General features: G+C 34.6%; 1 protein-coding gene across 1 annotated transcript in view; it reads left to right on the plus strand.

Annotated features, from left to right (window-relative positions):
• PTPRQ (protein tyrosine phosphatase receptor type Q) overlaps positions 1-20159 on the plus strand; it is a 245430-nt gene that overhangs the window by 115426 nt on the left and 109845 nt on the right. The window contains exons 31-32 of the mRNA XM_081796296.1: positions 1454-1595; positions 4746-5015. Coding sequence (XP_081652422.1) covers positions 1454-1595; positions 4746-5015 — 412 coding nt within the window. The remainder of the gene's footprint in view (positions 1-1453; positions 1596-4745; positions 5016-20159) is intronic.

Consider the following 20159-nt stretch of genomic DNA (forward strand, 5'->3'; position numbering starts at 1 on the left):
GTTTGTGGAGACAGAATAATTCCAGAACCATTCCAAAGATTCCTGCCATTGTAGTCAATCCAGTGAGTTCCCACGGAATCAGTTAGATCCAGGTCTACTGGTAACTTGGGTCACTCACAAATATGGAAACAAATTGTTTATTCAGTAAAAAGTTCTGCTAAAATATGTTTGGAAATATTCCTCATTCATGTCTCCCTCTTACATCCCAGTGACCAGATGTAAATCTGGTCACTGTCCAGTGAGCTGCTCCCACATGTTTTGTTATAATCTTGGGTTCAGTCATTTCTCTGGGTACAGACCTTTCCTAATCCAAGTCAAAATTTACCTGCATTGTTCTAATTTCTTCTCAGTCAACATTTGTTTGTAGATTTCTTTGATTAATATAAAAGTTCCTTGATGGCAGTGACCATATGTATCTTATATATGTATCTTTATAACCTTCTGGTTATCTAACAGTATGCTTTATAAATAGTAAGCATGAAAGAATGAAAGGATAGAGTGTAATACAATGAGTCCCTAAAGTATGTCAATAACTTGGGATATTAATTTACAATTTGATTTAATTTAAAATATGATTAAAATGTAAGTGCCTTGTGAGTTAGCATTCTTGCTAAATTTCTGTTACTGAAATGTTTAATAAATAAGTCAAAGTAGTTTATATTTTGGGTCCATTAAATGGAGTATTTTTAAAATTACACCATTATAGGAGACATTGTCTTCTGTTTCTGTAAAGATAACAGATTAGTCTTAACTGATCTCTCAGTTATGACAATTATCTTTGAATGAAGACTTTATACTTAATGGTAAATATTTCTATGAGAACACATATCCTTCCTTGAGCAGTTGTGATAACTGTTTTGTTCCTTTTTTTCATTTTCCTAAGAGATTGGGTAAAATTATGAACTTAGGAGTTGTCTAGGAAAACTCATAATTTAAGCTTCATGAGAGTAGAGATTTTTTTTAACGGTTGTATTCCCAATGCCTAGCATAAAGTAGCTGATGAATAAATTAATTTACACAGAATGTTACTGGTATTAAAAAACGACTCTAGATGAATTCAAGAAAAATCTACTATTGCTGACCACCCATAAGTTTGATTTAAATTGGAGACTTCAATTTTTGAGAATTTAAAGGAAGTAATGAGTATTTAATTCCAAGCAAGTGTCAGGAGACAAAATGAAAACAAAATACCCTAGCGTAAAAAAAAAAAAAAAATTTTAAATGGCCATTTTGGGATTCTTCAGGGCTGAGAGGTTGCCCAGTTCATCCTGTATCATGACCTGAGTGCATAAAAAAAAGAGGTTAGTATTTGTTTTATTTTCATTGAAAATGCCCATGCTTATTAAATCCTAAATTAAACATAGAAGGCATAACTTCAATGTAATAAAGTATTTCTTTCAGTTACAAATTTTTGGTGATGCATCATGACAAAGAATTTTTTTCTGGTTTTCAGAATATTTCAGGTGTTCAAACTGAAGCCCAGCTTGTGGGGCTGGAACCAGTCAGCACCTATTCTATTAGCATATCTGCCTTTACGAAAGTCGGAAATGGCAATCAATATAGTAATGTAGTAAAATTCACAACTCAAGAATCAGGTGAGATACAGTTTTTTGATCCTAAAATGTTTCACTTTGTATTTAACACTTTCCCCGTCCTTTCAGTTTATATGAAAGTACCATTAATAGTGCATTCAAATGGAAGTTGAATTTCAGTGCTTTAAGACTAGGCTGCATCTTGTCTGCAATCAAATATATATATTTACATGTGGTTTTTCCTTTTGAACTGAAGAAGCTGAAATAAAGGACTAGTTTAGGAACAAAGTAGGTTTCTAGATATCTGTGGAAAATTACCTAATTCTGTTTTTTATAAAAAAGTTAAATTCCAGTTAGTTAACATACAGTGTAATACTAGTTTCAGGTGTATAACACAGTGATTTATCACTTACATGCAACACCTGGTGTTCATCACAAGCGCCCTCCTTAATCCCCATCACCTATTTGCCCATGCCTCCACCTACCTCTCCTCTGGTAACCATCAGTTTGTTCTCTATGGCTAACAGTCTGTTTCTTGGTTTGCCTCTCTCTCCCTTTTTTATTTCCCTTTGCTCTTTGTTTTGTTTTTAAAATTCTTAGTATCAACTGAGACGGCTGGGATGGGGGGTAGGAGGAGAAATGAACCAGTATTCACTTTTAACAGGTTGGTTTATATTTCCACGAAACGATATCGATGATTTTTTAAAGAAGATGTAACATGTGAAGACCACTGGTCACTATGTAAGCTTCTACTTTCCCATAGTCCATTTGTAACATGTGAAGGGGATTATGAAGACTATGAAATACCACTGGTCTAATTAAACTTACCCACATGTCACATACATGCCATAGCTCACCTTTGTTTATGTGCTAGATAGTTTTCATTTATGACCTATATAATGGGTGGCTTAGAAATGCATTTTTCCTTTTCTCAACCGGACTATATGTTTAGAGGCACCTCTTCCTCACTTTTTTCATCAAGTATTATTGAATGAGCTTAAGATCCTGCTCCAGTTAATTTTTCTCTGTACCTCTTCTTTTAGTGAATCTCTAAGTTGAAATTGGAAAGCACTCACTGATAAATTAATCATTTTTGCATTAATTTATGAATACCTGATACTTTTTTCATAGCATGCCTATAAGACAAGCCAATAAAATAGTATTTATCGTGGATAGAAGTGCTTGCTTTGAAGTCAGAGTGTCTGGATTTGAATCCAAGCTCTGTGACCTACTAGCTGTATAACCTTGCAAAGGCTCATTACTCCTCAGAGCCTCTATGTGTGAAAAGAAACACATATTAGCAGTAGCCACCTATAAGGTTGTTGTGGAAAATATTTGAAAAGATCCACATAAAGCACTTATTAGAGTGTCAGACACACATTTAGTACTCAAAAAAAATTACTGTTGCCCCTATTCTCATATTACATATGAAGAAACCATTATTCAGGAAGTTGAGATTAAAAGATCTGAGGAAGTTAGTAAAGAAACCGAATTAGAACATCAACTTCTGATGTCTAGTGTAGGGTGGACATAACTGTAGGAAATATATATTATAACTGATAATTTATGTATTATATACAAATGCTAAACATATAAAAAAACTATTTTAACTATATATATATGTATCAGTTTAGTAAAAATTAAGGTTAATCTTGTAGACAGTAAACCAATAAATATTTTTATCAATAAAATAAAATTATTGCACATGCCTTGATTGGTTAAATAAAAGACAATTTTCAACTTTAAGTGTTAAATATCAGCTGTTTAATTAATTGTTTTTAGATTCACAGAGTCAGTGAAATAGTCACAAAACCCAAGTTTATAAACTAAACTTCAGCAAAGTTATTTTATGAAAATATTATTATATGTTTTTGAAAATAAGCAAACAATAATATTTAATAGAACCCTGGATCACCTGAGAAATTGTCTTTTCAAAAATTTTAAATGCCACACATCCATTCCCTAAGTGTTCTCCTTTCATTCTGATGCCTCTATTTTACAGAGGAAGAAGAATTAGTAAAGATAAATTTAGGTCAGAACAGAGAACTGTAAGCAAATCGAAGATAACTTGAACTTGAGTATTCTTTAAATAACTATGTTTTGCATAAGGACAACAAGTTGTTTCACTACTTGTTTGTAATCCACAAATTGACTATATACGAATTTTTCTTGTAGCATCCTGTCTACCCTATAATAAGAAAAGCTATGCTATCATTTGAGGACATTAAATAATTACTTTCCATGGGAAGTAGCTGGTCTCTCCAATCTGTAGTCACTTTGGTGGGTTGGGGAACTGCCCTTCAACCAGGTCTACCCTCTGAGAACTTGGGTTACTTCCAAGTAAATTCAGGGAAGTTCTAGAAAAACAAAAACAAAAAAACTAGGACTGAATTAAAAACTGGGACTGATTTAAATGTTCCCTCCACTGATTTTTAAAAAGGTATTGGGGGATCAGGTCTTCACAATTCTTCCAAAGCCTACCAATTGTAAAAACAGAACCCCTACATTGGTTGCATGTCTCCTAGTACTGTTTGGCCCAGATGTGCCACATCATGGAAGCGCCTATATCTATGTTTTGCATGAAAAGATTCCATATAAAGGTATTGCTAAGACCACTCCTTTCCAGTATGATATAAAGAAAGCAGGCTCCAGGCACCGCCTGAGCTTGAGGCTATACACTTAGTTGCTTCTCAGTATTTGAGGATGTGATTGCTACTTGGACCTAGGAATATTCAGTGGCTGACTCAGTATTTTAAGGATTCACATAATAGCATAGAACCTGGGCCAACTGACACTTGATTTAGCCTATGTTAAGAACTTTTTGAGCACACATTGCAAGGTTGTTACGTTAAATTTTTATTTGGTCTCTACTAAACATGATTTAAAATATTTTTTTAATGTTTATTTATTTTTGAGAGAGAGAGAAAGAGAGAGAGAGAGACAGAGTGTGAGTGGGGAGGGGGGGGGGCAAAGAGAGAAGGAGACACAGAATCCAAAACAGGCTCTAGGCTCTGAGCTGTCAGCACAGAGCCCGATGTAGGCCTCAAACCCACAAGACCCAAGATCATGACCTGAACTGAAGTCGACGCTTAACCGACTGAGCCACTCAGGCACTCCTATTAAACATGATTTTATCTAGAAATCATGTAATAAAATCATTTACCTACTACATATGTGTGAATTTTAACTTCTGGCATTTGTTTATCTTTAAAGTTCCAGATGTCGTACAGAATGTACAATGTATGGCAACTAGCTGGCAGTCAGCTGTAGTGAAATGGGATCCACCCAAGAAGGCAAATGGAATAATTATACATTATATGATAACAGTTGAAAGGAATTCTACAAAAGTCTCTCCCCAAGATGATACGTATACTTTCGCGAAACTTCTTGCCAATACCTCATATATCTTTAAAATAAGAGCTTCAACTTCAGCAGGTGAAGGTGATGAGAAAACATGCAACATCAGCACGCTACCTGAAGCAGGTAACTAATCTGAAACAGGTAATTTACCTGAAAGAGGAAACCAACCTGAAACAAGTAACTACTTGTGGATTGTGTCATACATTTGTCAATAGCATTTGTAATCTTTTTATTCTTCCAAGTTTTTATTTAAGTTCCAGTTAGTTAATATACAGTGTCATATTAGTTTCAGGAGTCGAATTTAATGATTCATCACTCATATACAATACCCGGTGTTCATCACAACAAGTGCCGTCCATAATCCCCATCACCTATTTCACATATCATCCTACCCACCTCCCCTCCAGTAATTCTGTTTCTTCTGTACAGTGAAGAATCTGTTTTATGGTTTGCCTCTCTCTTTTTTTCCCCTTATGTTCATCTGCTTTATTTCTTAAATTCCACCTATGAATGAATTCATATATTTGTCTTTATAGCACATTTATCTAAAGATATGAAAGAAATATTTTAAAATGTAACACATACATTTTTATGACATGTGTTACTGAATACTGGTTATGTAGTATATTGATCCCTCTCCACAACATGGGGAGACTAAAAAGGGGAAAAGGAGAGAAAATCTGCTCTACTGTGTTTCCACACATATCTATGTCTTATTATCCAAACTATGAACTTACTGAATTATTCTTTATCATAAATTAAAATATGGAGTGAACATGTAAATATTTTGATATTTATCTCTTTTTTATTTAATTGATTTTATGGAACTCTAGATGCTTTCCTGAATTCCAGAGCTGCAGTGTCAAACTCTCTTTCATCGATTTCTTTTCCTATACATCAGCCCTTGTCTTGTATAGTATTTGAATGAAAATATCTGGTCACTAAGTCTAGTCTACAAAGAAGAAAACGCTTGCCTTCCCTAACAGTGGTCTGACCTACCGTATAATTTCCTTTCTCCTTCTACCTTTTCCAATATTGTACCTGCTCATATCAATGTAAGTCTGATTCCTTCCTGATAGTACTACTTCCCTGGAAGTCCTCCCTTATAGGGACTGTGGGCATAATTGTTTACTTCTGGCACATCCAGATCCATTATTTTGGAAACATCTTCTAATTCTTTCCTCCTTTTGAAATCAGCATCACCCAATTTTACTCCACTCCTCTATCCTTGAGGTAGTAAACCACAGAATTTCAAGACATGGTGTACCTTCTCCCTGGTTTCCACATCCTCATCAACATTTTTTCCTTATCATCCTTCCAGTGCAACACTTCGTGAGACATCAGTGTTCTTGTTCAGCTGAAATAGATGCTTCTCGGCAACACCTATCTTTTGCTCCTTATATCTCAAACCATGCCATTGTGATTCATCTTCTAGGGGTTTTTCCCATTCTGAGGGGATTCCACTGTTTTCACCAGATGTTGGCTGATAAATAGTGCTATACAAAACAGAAGTGGTTTACCTTTTCCAGCTATAACTTCACCTTCTCTAACTCTCCTAGCTACCCCATAATCTTCTATATCAATTTGTTTGTTTACACTCTACGATTTTCCATAGGAGAATTCTGCTCTCATTCTGAACATAATCTGCCCACACTGTCATCTATATTTGATGTGATTTTCTTAATAATATCAATGATACTGACTTGCCCTCCTTCATATTTACTCATATTTTATTTATGCTCTCAAGATATCCTCTCTCAGGGATGTCATTGCCTTCTTTTCAGGAAAGTAGCTGCTTATTTTTTTGTTTCAGTATCATATCTCCTCTAGAACATTACTCCATCAGTTCAATCTACTTTCTCCTGAATTTCATTCTCTTTCTTTCCATAACCCCCCCCCCCCCGCAAATTGTTCAAAAATTTTAGCTGAGGAACTGGTTGGTGTATCAACCCCAATATCTGCAAAATGGAATTTATGCTACATGAATTCTTCTCTTCCCCTTTTCTATGCCTGTACTTTGTAATCCTTTGGACACCAAGCTTCATATTTTTATGTGAACTTTCTCCCATTTTTCCTGCATATGATTAGATCTTATCAATTTCAGTCTCTGCCATGGCTCTCCAATTTGTTCTTTCTTCTCCAACGTGACTGCCCCATTTTACATCAGCCTCTTGTTGCTTCCTGTAAAAATATCCTAAAGTAGCCTTACCACCCATGCTCATCCAGTCTGCCCATCAGTCTTTTCTTCGTACACACTTACTTTCTTTGAATTGTTTCTAATACACAGTTTAGAGCATTTATGTGTTGGCGGTTGAAGTTCATTATCTGAGGGTAAAAGTGAGACATGCAGATTCAGGTATTTGAAACATAGAGATAAGAATGAAAAGCACAAGGTATAGGATATGGCTCAGAATACTCCAAATGTTTTACTTATTCTTGTCTAGAAAATGCATCCCAGAATTTATCACCAGTTAGAATCTGGCTTCTGTCTATGTTTTCATTCTTATGTCCCTCTACTACATTTCCTCATCTACCCTATGCCTCTAGCCAAATTTTGGTTTTTTTTCAGTACGTTAGATTTCATGTATTCAATTAAAAGAACATTTATTAAGCACTTGCTACTTGCTATGGGCTAATAATTGATTAGATTTTCTATTTTAAACATACTCAACACTTTCTCACCATCAAATTGCTTTACTTCCTGTAGTTATATTGTCCTTTTCCTTTTGTATGTCACACAGAATTGTATTCATTCTTAAAAGCCCAATTTAAGTGTGTCTGTGTGTGTGTGTGTGTGTGTGTGTGTGAAATTCTTCAATGACATGCCAACCTTTAAAGCCACAGATTCCTGGACTTCATCCCAGACTTGCTGATTCATAGCCTAAAGAGGTGATGCCCAAACCTGTACTTTCAGTCATCTCTCTAGGTAATCTTATGCTCTGCAAGTTATGGGAAGTGCTTGAGTAGGTTACCCATGAACTCTGATTGCTGGTGATATGTCGCAGCCAGGACAGGCAGTGTCAAAGAGGTCCAAAAGGAGTGATAGGTATTTCCCCAGTAGGTGGGTAGCAGACCATTGCTCTGCAAAATCTGGCAGAAGGAAATATGTTCAAATCCAGGCAGATGGTCTGCATCAGGTTGTTTAGCATCAGGTAAAATGATCTTGATTATTGGACAGGAGCAGAGTCTTAGAGAACTGGAAAAAAAAAGGACAATAATTTTGAGATAAATGAGAGGTTCAAAAGACTCTGAAGACAAGACAGAAGACTCATTAATTGAGTCCACGGACATTCAAGATGACTGCTTCATCACAGGAACAAAGCAGAAGTTCAGTTAGTAGAACTGAGACACGTAATCAAAGTAGTAATATGCGTTTGATATAGAGCTATCTGAACTTAAAGTACAGGTCTTTGTAAAAGTAAATATTTATTTAAGGATTTGAATTGGATCTTACCTCAGGGTTAAAAGACCACATGAGTGAAAGTTGAAGGGAATCTAAATCAATGAATTAGGCTGATATTAGGCATACATATTGTGCTATGTACTCCCTTAGTACTGAGGACAAATGCTTCTCAGACATTAGACTTCTAACTCCCTGCATCAGAATATATATCCCTAAGGCCCTACTCCAGACCTATGAAATCAGAATTTGGAAAGTAAGACTCACAACAAATCTGTATGTAAACAAGATATGTGAGGAAAACAGTGCTGAAATTGGAGACACGCTCTATTCCTTTGTAAACTTTTTGCTTGCGGGGACTTTGTCTTATTTATCACTGTTTTACTCACAGTTCCTAGCAGATACCCTGGGAATTACAGGCACTCACATGTTTGTAGAAGAAAGAAATGAATTCTTTTCTTGTGAAATTTATAATTTTCCATAAGGGTTTTTATTCCATTGCAAAATATGATTTCCCACATTTCTATCAGGCAAAATTATAGATATTTTCTCCCATGCAAATGTAAAAGTGTTTTTAATTAAGGACAGTCATATGAAACATAAGCATTAATTGGTACTTCAAAATTTCTTAAATAATTTTTCATTTTTAAAATTAAGTTTCAGGTCTAGGATGTAATTATATTTCTGACTATAATATTTGTTAGGTAAATGCTTTTATCTGGGTCTGCATGAATTGTTTGTTGATGAGACATTAGTAAGAACTGGAGATTCATTGTTCAGAATGGAAACAGTTTTATAGCTGTTGCACAATTCTAATTTATAGTGGTCTAAGATTAGTCACGGTGTATAGTCAGCTCTGAGTCACTGATTCTGTACTTATTTTTGATGTAAAGTAAAATCAAATTTGGCTCACTCTCTTACTGCCTGGTGTCTGACCTTAACATTCCTTCCAGGGATTATTGGGTATTTTTCTCAGTGTAAACTTGGTCATATCTGGGCACAGTTAAACATGCATCATAATGATTGAATTTATGAGGAGATTAGTGTTTGGTCTCTAAGGTGGTTCCATTGTCGCAGTCAAACATGTTGGAATAGGGCAAATGTAGATGCAGGCCCCCAAACTTGGTGCTTTTAACCACATTTTATGTCAAAATATATCATATGTACCAGTAAAGATATTATTGCAAGTTCATGTGCGCACAATATTGAACTCCTAGAATCTCATATTAGCTCAAAATGCATGCACTTATCCATATTATTTTCAAATCTTAGTAAATGTGGTGATTTAATATTGAGTTTTTAAAACTTTTTTTCTGGAAGATAATTTTACAGTTTGTATTTATTCAAAGCTCTTCCAAGTTCACTAATTTAGAATCAGAAGAGAAAAATAAGCTATATCTATTGGATGCCTAAAACGTAATTGAGGGAAAGTAAAATATGATTTTTTCATTAGTTTTTGTCCAACAGGAGGTATCAGGCACCGGTAGCGACCCACTGCAAGTCCACTGAGGTAGCAAATTTATTAATATGGTGCAACATTATTGAATGTGTTCAATTTCCCTGTTTTTCATTTTTCTTCTACTCTTGGTTATTTGAAAAAAAACATATGGCGAGCTATCAATGTGCATATATTTATATATATTTAATATATAATATGTGTGTAATATATTATATAAATATTATAATATGTAAACATATTATATATATAAATATATATTTTTTACATTTATGTATGTTAACTTTCAATCATCTTCTTCACAGCCCTTACCACTGTTCCTCTAAGAATTATTTAAGAAATTTATCTGTTATGCATTTTAGTTGAATCCCTATTTTGTGGACCTCTCTGAGCACTGCAGAGACCAGGCAAACTGTGATTATGACTAAATTTGATCTCCATTTACCAGCTTTTTGAAAAAATAAAACATTTATATCATTTTTAGGAATGCACACCATTCTCAAATAGCATTTATTAGACTGAATATGAGTGGTAAAAGTATTCCTCAGGGTTGCAAATTAATGCATTAATTCAAAAGTTCCCTTTTTCCTTTGTCTGCATCCCACTGACTTTGCTCTCCTTATCCATCTCCTCAGTTGAGATGAGAAGTCAAGCATGTAGGAAAATTGCATGATCCTGTTTGTTCTTAAGCAAGTGAATTGACACATTCTACTTACCAGTAAGTAATTGCTGAAAGCGTAAAAGCCATTATAGTTGCCTGTCACAGATCAGAAAGAAATAGCTATTAGCATTGCTACTCTAATTGAAATTCAAGTGTTTTACAAAATATCTCTCACGTAGACTCAAGTATTAAATATAATGCTTTTCTTAAGAGTGAACATCAGGTGAGAAGTATCTTTTACACTTGTAGTGTGGAAATTTGACCCATACATACTTATTTAATGCTTATTACTATGCACAGGCTCGTGTTTGGGGTTCAAGAACCAAGTTTGAATCCCAAATAGCATCAATGATCTCTGCTGTGTGCATCCAAATAACTCCACCATTAATGTAAAGACATACCCAATACATATAAAGCAATTAAATACACAACCATATTAATATGTTAGTCAATTATGTGGATTGAAGATTGAATCAAATAGGAATTCAGGACAATATTGAAAGCTATGTTGAAGAAATGGAATATGAATTGGATGTTGCTTATTTGTAGCTTCAGAATTTCTTTATAGGAAAAGCATAGACTCAGTAACCTAGCGGGAGATTATGATATGGTCTTGAACTTTGAATTTCATAGACAGTTACACCAGTGTTTACTTAGATTGTCTGATATAGATCAATAAAATAGCCAAGTTTTTGAAATATTCTTTTTTTGTTGTTCTTCAGTGTGCTATGAGAAAATGTCATAGCACATGTCAAAGAACATTCTTCATTTTATTTGAGCTATATGAAGGGTAGGGGGAATTGAAGATTATGGGTATGCTAAGGTACTCATGGTTAACCAGCCTGTGGCACAATCACTATTCATGGAAATACTGAGATTAATAGAGAGAGGGAAGTAAATGCGAATTCCAAAATACACCAAGAGAAAACACACAGTGGAATAAAGTAATGGGATATAAGAGGTCAGGCTAAGGTGAAAGCGTGATAGAGTGAGGGGGCACTATATTGGAAAGAGTGTAGCGGGGAGGTTGAATAACTTAGCCTTACTTTGCTCTTGGTTTTGCATATTTGTAGCAGAGGCTTGAATATAATATCATGGAAAAATGAGAACTCTGCTAACTTTAATTTTTTTAATGTTTTTATTTATTTTTGAGACAGAGAGAGAGAAGGGGAGGGGCAGAGAGAGAGGGAGACACAGAATTCAAAGCAGGCTCCAGGCCTAAGCTGTCAGCATAGAGCCTGATGTGGGGCTTGAACTCAGGGACTGTGAGATCATGACCTGAGCTGAAGTTGGATGCTTAACTGACTGAGGCACCCAGGCGCCTGGAGAACTCTGCTAACTTTAAAATAGGAAGCAACATAAGTAACTCTAAAAATAGTGATTGTTTTTTGACCATTGTCCTAAAAGACTGTAGTAATTTTTAGAAGAAGTATTTGTTTATTACATAGTTACAGAGCCTTCTGAGTCACAAAGAATAAGATCCACAGTCATCTTAATGGCCCATAGGGTCCTTTTTAACCCACCATTCTCTTCCCTTAGTTATGTATTGTCTCCTCCTTTGTTTTTTGAAATTTACCCTCAAATGCCACCTCTTTAAAGAGGATCTGACTTATTTATAATTGAACCTCCTTTCTGCTAGAATTTTGCATCCTCTTTATCTGCTTTACTTCTCTGTATTGTATGTAGCATTGTCTATGGATCTGTCCTCATTACAATGCATGTTCCATGAGATTAGGAATTTTTCTTTGTGTAGTTAACAAAGAAATGCCCAGAGGGGCGCCTGGGTGGCTCAGTCAGTTAAACATCCAACTTCGGCTCAGGTCATGATCTCAAGGTGGTTCTTGGGTTTGAGCCCCGCATTGGGCTCAGTGCTGACAGCCTGGAGCCTGCTTTTGTATTCTGTGTCTCCCTTTCTCTCTGCCCCTCCCCTGCTCACACTCTGTCTCTCTCTGTCTCTCAGAAATAAAAAATAAATTAAAAACTGCCCAGAAATGTGTCTGAAATACAGTGAAACACAATAAATATATTATGAAACATTGGATGAATCAACTAATCAATCAATCTTCAGTCCTAGAAGAGTGCTAAGCACATAGTAGACATTCAATATGCATACTTTGGGAACCATAAGTAGAAACTTACAGTTACAAAATTATTTCTAGACAATTATATGGTAAAATATCTAAGAAAGGTGTGTCCTTTGGAGTATATTTTTTAATTAAACTTTTTATTTTGAGATAATTGTAGATTCACATACAGTTATAGAAAGTAATTTAGAGAAATCTTGTGTTCCATTTATGCAGTTTACCCCAAAGGTAATGTCTTTTAAACTATGGTATATTATCACAACCACCATATTTATGTGAGTGCAATCAAAATAGAGAATATTTTCATGAAAATAATCCCTTTTATTACCTTTATGCAGCCTCGCCCAAATCTTAACCACCCTTCTTCCTCCTCCCCCTCATTTTAACCCTCTAACAACCACTAATTTATTCTCCATTTTCTATAATTTTGTCATTTTTATTGATATGTTCATGTGGTTTTCTTCTTTAGTGTGTTAATATGATGGATTATATTGACTGATTTTCTAAATTGAACAAGCTTTGGTCTTTGGAATCAACCTCACTTAATCATGGTGTATTACTTTTTATGTATTACTGATTTCTATGTGTTAGTATTTTGTTAAGGCTTTTTGCTTCTATATTCATGAGAGATGTTGGTCTGTGGTTTTGGGTGGGGGTGGTTCTAACTTGTGTAGTTTCAGTATCAGAGTAACACTAGTTTCATCATATGAATCTCTTCTAATTTCTGGAAGAGATTGTGTGAAATTGGTACTAATTCTTCTTTAAACATTTGGTAGAGTTCTCCAGTGAAACTCTCTGGGCCTGGAGATCTCTATTTGGGGAGATTTAAAGTTTTGTTTAAGTGCTTTCAGAATGCAAAATTGGAGCTGAAATGTGATATCAAACCAGTTGCAGAAAGTGGTACTTCTAATTACCATTTGTCAAAAAGGAAGTCTCAAGAGAAATAAAGAAATATTGTAAACTAAAATATATTAAATTGATATGAAATGAAAATACAGTATGTCAAAATGTGTGGGACACAGTTAAAGCAGTGAAGAGAGGGAAATGTGTAGCATTAAATACATACATTGGAAAAGAAGGAACATCTCAGATCAATAATCTAACGTCACCCTCCCCTCCACTACAGCCTAGAAAATGAAAAAGCATGCTGAAAGAAGAAAGAGAATAATAAAAATAAGAGCAGAAATCAGTGAAATCAAAAACAGTAAAACAGTAGGAAAAATCAGTGAAATAAAGAGCTGGATCTTTGAAAAGTTAAAATTGATAAGCCTGACAAACGACACAAATTACCAATATTTAGGAATGAAACCACTTCAGACACTGCCAACATCAAAAGGATAATAAGGAAATGATACCAACAGCTTTACACACAACATTTTTACACCTTGGATGAAACAAACTCATTCGTTAAAAAGCATAACTACCACAGCTCACCTAATGTGGAATAAATAATGTGAATATCCCTATAACTATTAAGGACATTAAATTTGTAATGATTTCCTTTAACCCACTCTGGTAGGGAAAGGAAGGGCACTCTCCATTACTGGCAGGTGGGAGTAGGAATCCAAGTTCCCCCTTCACCCTCTGCTGACTCCTCCATTGAGGAGACCTCTTGGCCCTAGCTCAGGAGGGTAGGAGTTCCTCATTACTGCTCTCCACATGGTTCTCCACTGACATGGTGAAGGAGACTTGTGACTTCTGGAAAGGGTAGAGGTTCTAGCTCCTTATTTTGCTTTCTCCGACCTCACCCTATCAAAGATGGTTGAGGTGCCTCATTTCTGCCTAATGAGGACAGAAGACTAGGTTACCCATTTGACCTTTCCTGTCATGGGAGGGAATGGGACCACAGTTTTCTTCTGTGGTTTTTGGGTAGAGCTGTTCTTCTCTAAAAGTTTGTCTTTCTAGGTTACACTATATTTTTAATGTTTATTCATTTCTGTGACAGAGAGACAGAGAGACAGATTGCGAGCAGGGGAGGGGCAAAGAGAGAGGGGGACACAGAGCTTGAAGCAGGCTCCGGGCTCTGCGATGTCAGCACAGAGGCCCAGTGGGGCTCAAACTCACGAACCATGAGATCATGACCTCAGCCAAAGTCAGACACTTAACCAGCTGGGCCACCCAGGTGCCCCAAGGCTACACTGTTTTTTGACTAGAGACAGCATGCTTTTACTAGGGCTTTTTGGCCTGAGCTACTTGACATTTCCAGATTGCTGCCTTCTGGCATATATGAGGCAAAAAGAAAATCCAGAGAACTCACCACTGTATTGTTTCTTGGGTCCTGATTTCCCTAGTTGCTCTGCCTTCTCTCCATCTTTCAGAGTCTTCTTATGCTTGCATTATATTTAATGTCCATGGTTTTAATTGCATTTAGTGGAAGGAGTAGGATTAAAACATCTCTTCCACCTTCTTCAAAGCAGAAGTTCATACATGGGGATACATTTAATGGTTCTAAGTAAGAATCTTTGCTGTGGGCATTTTCACCACAGTGTTTTACCCTGTAAGGCAGTTTTGCTGAAAAAAATAAAAATAACCAGTTGACAGTTTGGTTTGACAGTTGGTTGGTTTCATCAGCTGGTTGACTGTTTGGTTTCATTTTTCTATTGATACAGTTCTTCCATTTTTATATTATATAAATCTTAGCTCCCATAATGGTCCGTACAGTGGCAAGGAGTTTTGAATCCACATTCCCATAGAACTTTGGAACATCAGTGGGCATGTGACAAAATGCCAAGAACAAACAACAGTGTGGAAGGCTTTCACAATGCAATACAAAGCTCACAAACATGCATCCCAGTATTTGGAAACTAAAACATCTTTTAATGAAGGAAGAAATTGTAGCAAAAAAGGGGAAAAATGAGATGCTGAACAAGAAAATGAATCAATAAGCAAAAAAAAAAATGTGTGACACTATGAATGAAAAACTTTGATGACAAGTGTTTAGGTATAATCCAAAAAATAAAATCAGTTATTTTGGCAGTATTGCCATGAATCTACACCATACATTTTGAATGTATTCAAATATTTAGTATTTGCAATAAAGTCTTTCAAATTTTGTCATTCATTTTTAATGTTTCATTACATCCTTTTTACTAAATGTCCCTCTTTTATTTTTCATGATTTTATCTTCTATGGCAGAATTGCCTTATGGCCTATTAGTTATGTAGCAAAAATGCTGCAAAAAAGATGCTTTTTTAAAATTCTGAACATGATACTTAATATCATGCATGGTACCCCTTTTATTTATCTATTTAAGATGAAGTTATTTAATACATATGAAGTAGAATGCTAGGGACTACTGGGAAGACTGTAATAAACAAATTTATTTCTTGTGCTTTTAAAATTTAGAATTATGTAATTTTATATTTTCATTGGCTCTCAGAGATAATCTCATTCAGTCATCTCATTTGATAGATATGGGAAATGAAGCACACAGGTTACGTGTCTACTAAGGGAGCTGTAAATAATTCTTAGCAGAACTCCCACTAATCCAGAACTCCTCCTACTATACTATAATGCTTTCCTTACCTTAGGAATTCAACGAATCATTTGCACTTATTGGAATTAGAATAGTTTTCTTCCATTGTTTCACAGTAGCTAAGTAGAATTTTTATGGAGTGGGGAAATTTAGGCCCATTATATTAATTTTCTCATTAATTTTTGCAGATATATTTATGATGTAACTGTATACATACTTTTGTCCAAATATGGATTTAAATTTCAGGAAAACTAAATTTCTATCATCAAACATGTGCTTACCTATAATACCCAAAATACTATAATACTAAAAATACAGTGTAAAATACTGAAGCCATTCTGGGAAATCTTTAGAGTTCCTAGGTACGTACTGCATTTTTTATCCTGGATAAGTCCCAAAGTTGTAATGTTGGCTATTATGAAATTGTCTTAGGTGTCAGATTGTAAATTATAATTTTAAAAGTCCTTTTAAATGTAATTCCATTGGTAAAAAATGAATTTGAGTTACTCTGCTTAATTCTCCTTGACCCCATTGATGCTCTAATACCTTTCATTAAGTATATTCCAGGCATCCACTCTTTTCTTCATCCCTGCTCCAGCTAAAGACAGCTGTTCTTCAAGCAGCATTTTTATTAACTTATTTAAGAACTGGGGCATATCTTATTACTCTATTTTCCATTCCTGTCCTATGCAGCTGTAGCTGATACTTTTCATAACAGCCTTTGCATATCAACCTCCTCTCCCATTGCACTCCATTTTTTTTTCTTATTCTCCTTTACTTTCCTTTTTAAGTAAATTAAGGATGTGTGTGTGCATGCAACAGCCTTCTTTCTTTATCTCTAGTAACCGTATTACTTGAAACCTTCAGGAATTTAACCGTTGTTTCTGTGAGATTATAAGCTTCAGGGAAAAACACTTAGGAATGGTGTAAAAACTCTGAAATGTAAAATATAGGACTTTTAATGACAGCAAATTTTCATTAGTAACAACTCAACTTTAAAATAATGCAATATGATATAAAGAAAATTCTTTGAGCAAAGAGAAGGTTGTGCAAATTATTGTTAACCACAATTTAGTGAATTTCAATTACAAGTTTCATGGCATATGAAAAAATAACTTTTGGTCTGGAAGCTATTTTATAAATAGAAGGCACACATAAATAGAAGCCACTAGATGATTGAACACTTTCAAAATTCAAGAAAAGAAATAATGCTTTTTAGTATATTAATGTTATCATTGTAATTTGAATTTTTTACCACCTAGTATTCACTGCAACCTCAAATAAATCACCCATTCAGTTCTGTGTCTGGATACCTTATGAAAAATTATTACTTTGGAAACAATTTGCAATGTTAGAAAGATAATAAGTAGTATTCCATAAGGATCACAATAAAGAAATCTATACAATTAAAAGATACATTAAAAATGAGTAGCCTAATTTTCTGGTTGGTTACTAATTAATTACCCTACTTAAAATTCTTTTTAATGTTAATTTATTTTTGAGAGAGAGACATACACACAAAGCGTGAGCAGGGGAGGAGCAGAGAGAAGGAGACACAGAATCTAAAGCAGGATCCAGGCTCTGAGCTGTCAGCACAGAGTCTGATGTGGGGCTCAAACCCACAAGCTGTGAGATCATGACCTGAGCTGAAGTCAGATGCTTAACTGACTGAACCATTCAGGCACCCCTAAATTAACCTACTTTAGATAGGATTTTTTAAAAGCCAAGATCTTGTTTGTAATTTTTAAAATACAACTACATTAATATTTGTTATATAGAAGTCTAACATTTTTAAAGTTTAGACTTAAGATTTAAAACTAACTTTGTATTTAGGATGTTTTTACAGAATGGTTAACTGTTTAAGATATGCTCTGTGAAAGCTGGATAGAATGCTATTCTCAGAAGTATATTAGGAACTTTGCATGAAGATTAACCAATTGCCAAAAGATAGTTGAAAACAGTTGTTGACATACTTGGCCTAATCTGTAAGGCTTCTTTTCTAGAATGGATATATCAAAAATACAATAAAACTCATCATTTCTACTAACACCTAGATTTGTAAAACATTAGTTAGGAAGTATTTGTCTAGCATTTAAAATTTCTATATAAATATATAACTTATTTTGAATATTGTTGCTGCATTTTTATGTGAAAGCTTTTTTCTTTTCATGTTTTTGTGTTTTTTAAATGTTTTTTACTTATGGAAAATTATTTTATATGCAATGAAATATACAGAACCTAAGTGTACAATTCAATGAGTTTTTACGAATGCATACTCTTATGTAACACCACTCAACAACATATAGAACATTTCCATCTCCCACAGAAAATTCCCTTGGATACCCACTCTCCAAAGCAACCACTGTCATGATTTCAATCAGCAAAAGTTAGTTTAAGTTGTTCCTGGCTGTATGTACTCTTTAATGTCTGGTCTGTTTCTTTCAACATAATTGTGAAAATTTCAGTAATTGTTCTTTTTTACTGTGGGGCAATTTCCCATCTTATGAATATTGCATTATTTGTGTGTGTGTGTGTGTGGACATGTAGCTTCTTCTAAACTAAGTATTTTGAATAAAATTGCCATACATATATTTTTAAATCTTTTTTGTGGAATTCCTGGGTCATAGTCTAGATATGTGTTTGTGTGTAAGTAACTGACAGTTTTCTAAAATGGTTGTACTATTTTAAATACACCCCAACAGCAAAATAGGAGAGTTATAATTATTTCTCAATATCACCAGAATTTGGTGTTAACAGTCTTTTTAATTTAGACATTCCAGTTGGTGTCAACATTTTCTATCTTATTATAAGTTGTATTTTCATATCAGTGACGATTAATGATGTTAAACCCTCTATGAGTTTGATATTTTTAGATTCGACACGTGAGTGACATTATGTAGTATTTACCTTTCTGTTTCTGGCTTATTTCACTTGGCATAATGATTTTAAACATTTCTTCTTTTCATATATAAACATTTATAGTATAATCTCCTCTGGATAATTATATATCAAAATGTTTGGTTTTTTTCTTTCAGGTAAAATATTTTCTAATTTCCTTTGCAATTTCTTCTTTGAGCCATGGTTATATACAAATATGTTTCATTTCTGATTATTTGGAACTTTTCTAGATATTCTTATGTCATCAATTTTTAACTTATGCCATTGTCAGAGAATATATCTTTAAGACTTAATTTTTAAAAGCTGGCTGAGAAATTTTCAGTGGCTCAGCATATGATTTAACTTGTTGAATATTCTTCCCATGCACACTTGAAAATAGTGTATATTCTTCAGTTATTGGCTATAATGTTCTAGGTATTAGTCGAATGTGTTTGACACTAATGTTTTGCAAATCTAGATCCTTACAACTTTTCAGTTTAATTATTCTATGAATTATTGAGAAGGGAATGTTAACATATCCCACAACGATTGTACATTTGCCTGTTTCTTCTTTCGGTTCTGTCAGTATTTGATTCATGTACTTCAAAGTTTGGTTTTTTTTCCTTAACAAATACATATTTATGATTGCTATAACTTCCTAACTGACCCTTAATCATTATCAACTGTCTCTTTTATCTTTGGGAATACTTCTTGTCCTTCTTTTGTTTGGGAGCACCTGTCAGTTAGGCATCCAACCAGGTCAGGTCATGATCTCGTGGTTCATGAGTTCAAACCCAGTGTCGGGGTTTGTGCTGATAGCTCTGAGCCTGGAGCCTGCTTCGGATTCTGTGCCAACTTCTCCCTCTGTTCCACCCCCGCTCGCACTCTGTCTCTCTTTATGTCAAAAATAAATAAAAAATAAAGAAATTTTTAATAAAAAATAAAAGTCTTTTGTTTGATATTAATATAGACATGCTTTTTAGTTTATTGTTTGCATTGTGTATCTTTTTCTATCCTTACTTTTGAATTATTTGTGTCATATTTAAACGTGTGCCTGGTGACAACAAAGTATGCCTCTTGTGGACAGCATATAATTGGGCCTTTCATTTGTATTGTGACTGACAATCTCTGCTTTTTAAATGAAGCGCATATATATATATATATATATATATATATATATTTAATTTTTAGAGAGAGAGAGAGCATGAGCTAGGGAGAGGGCAGAGGGAGAGTAAGAGAGAATCTTAAGCAGGCTCCCTGTTCAGCATGGAACCTGACACAGGGCTCGATTCCAGGCCCTGGATCATGACGTGA

This window comes from Panthera onca, chromosome B4 (genome assembly GCF_046562875.1).
Source record: "Panthera onca isolate mPanOnc1 chromosome B4, mPanOnc1 haplotype 2, whole genome shotgun sequence".
Taxonomy (NCBI): Eukaryota; Metazoa; Chordata; class Mammalia; order Carnivora; family Felidae; genus Panthera; species Panthera onca.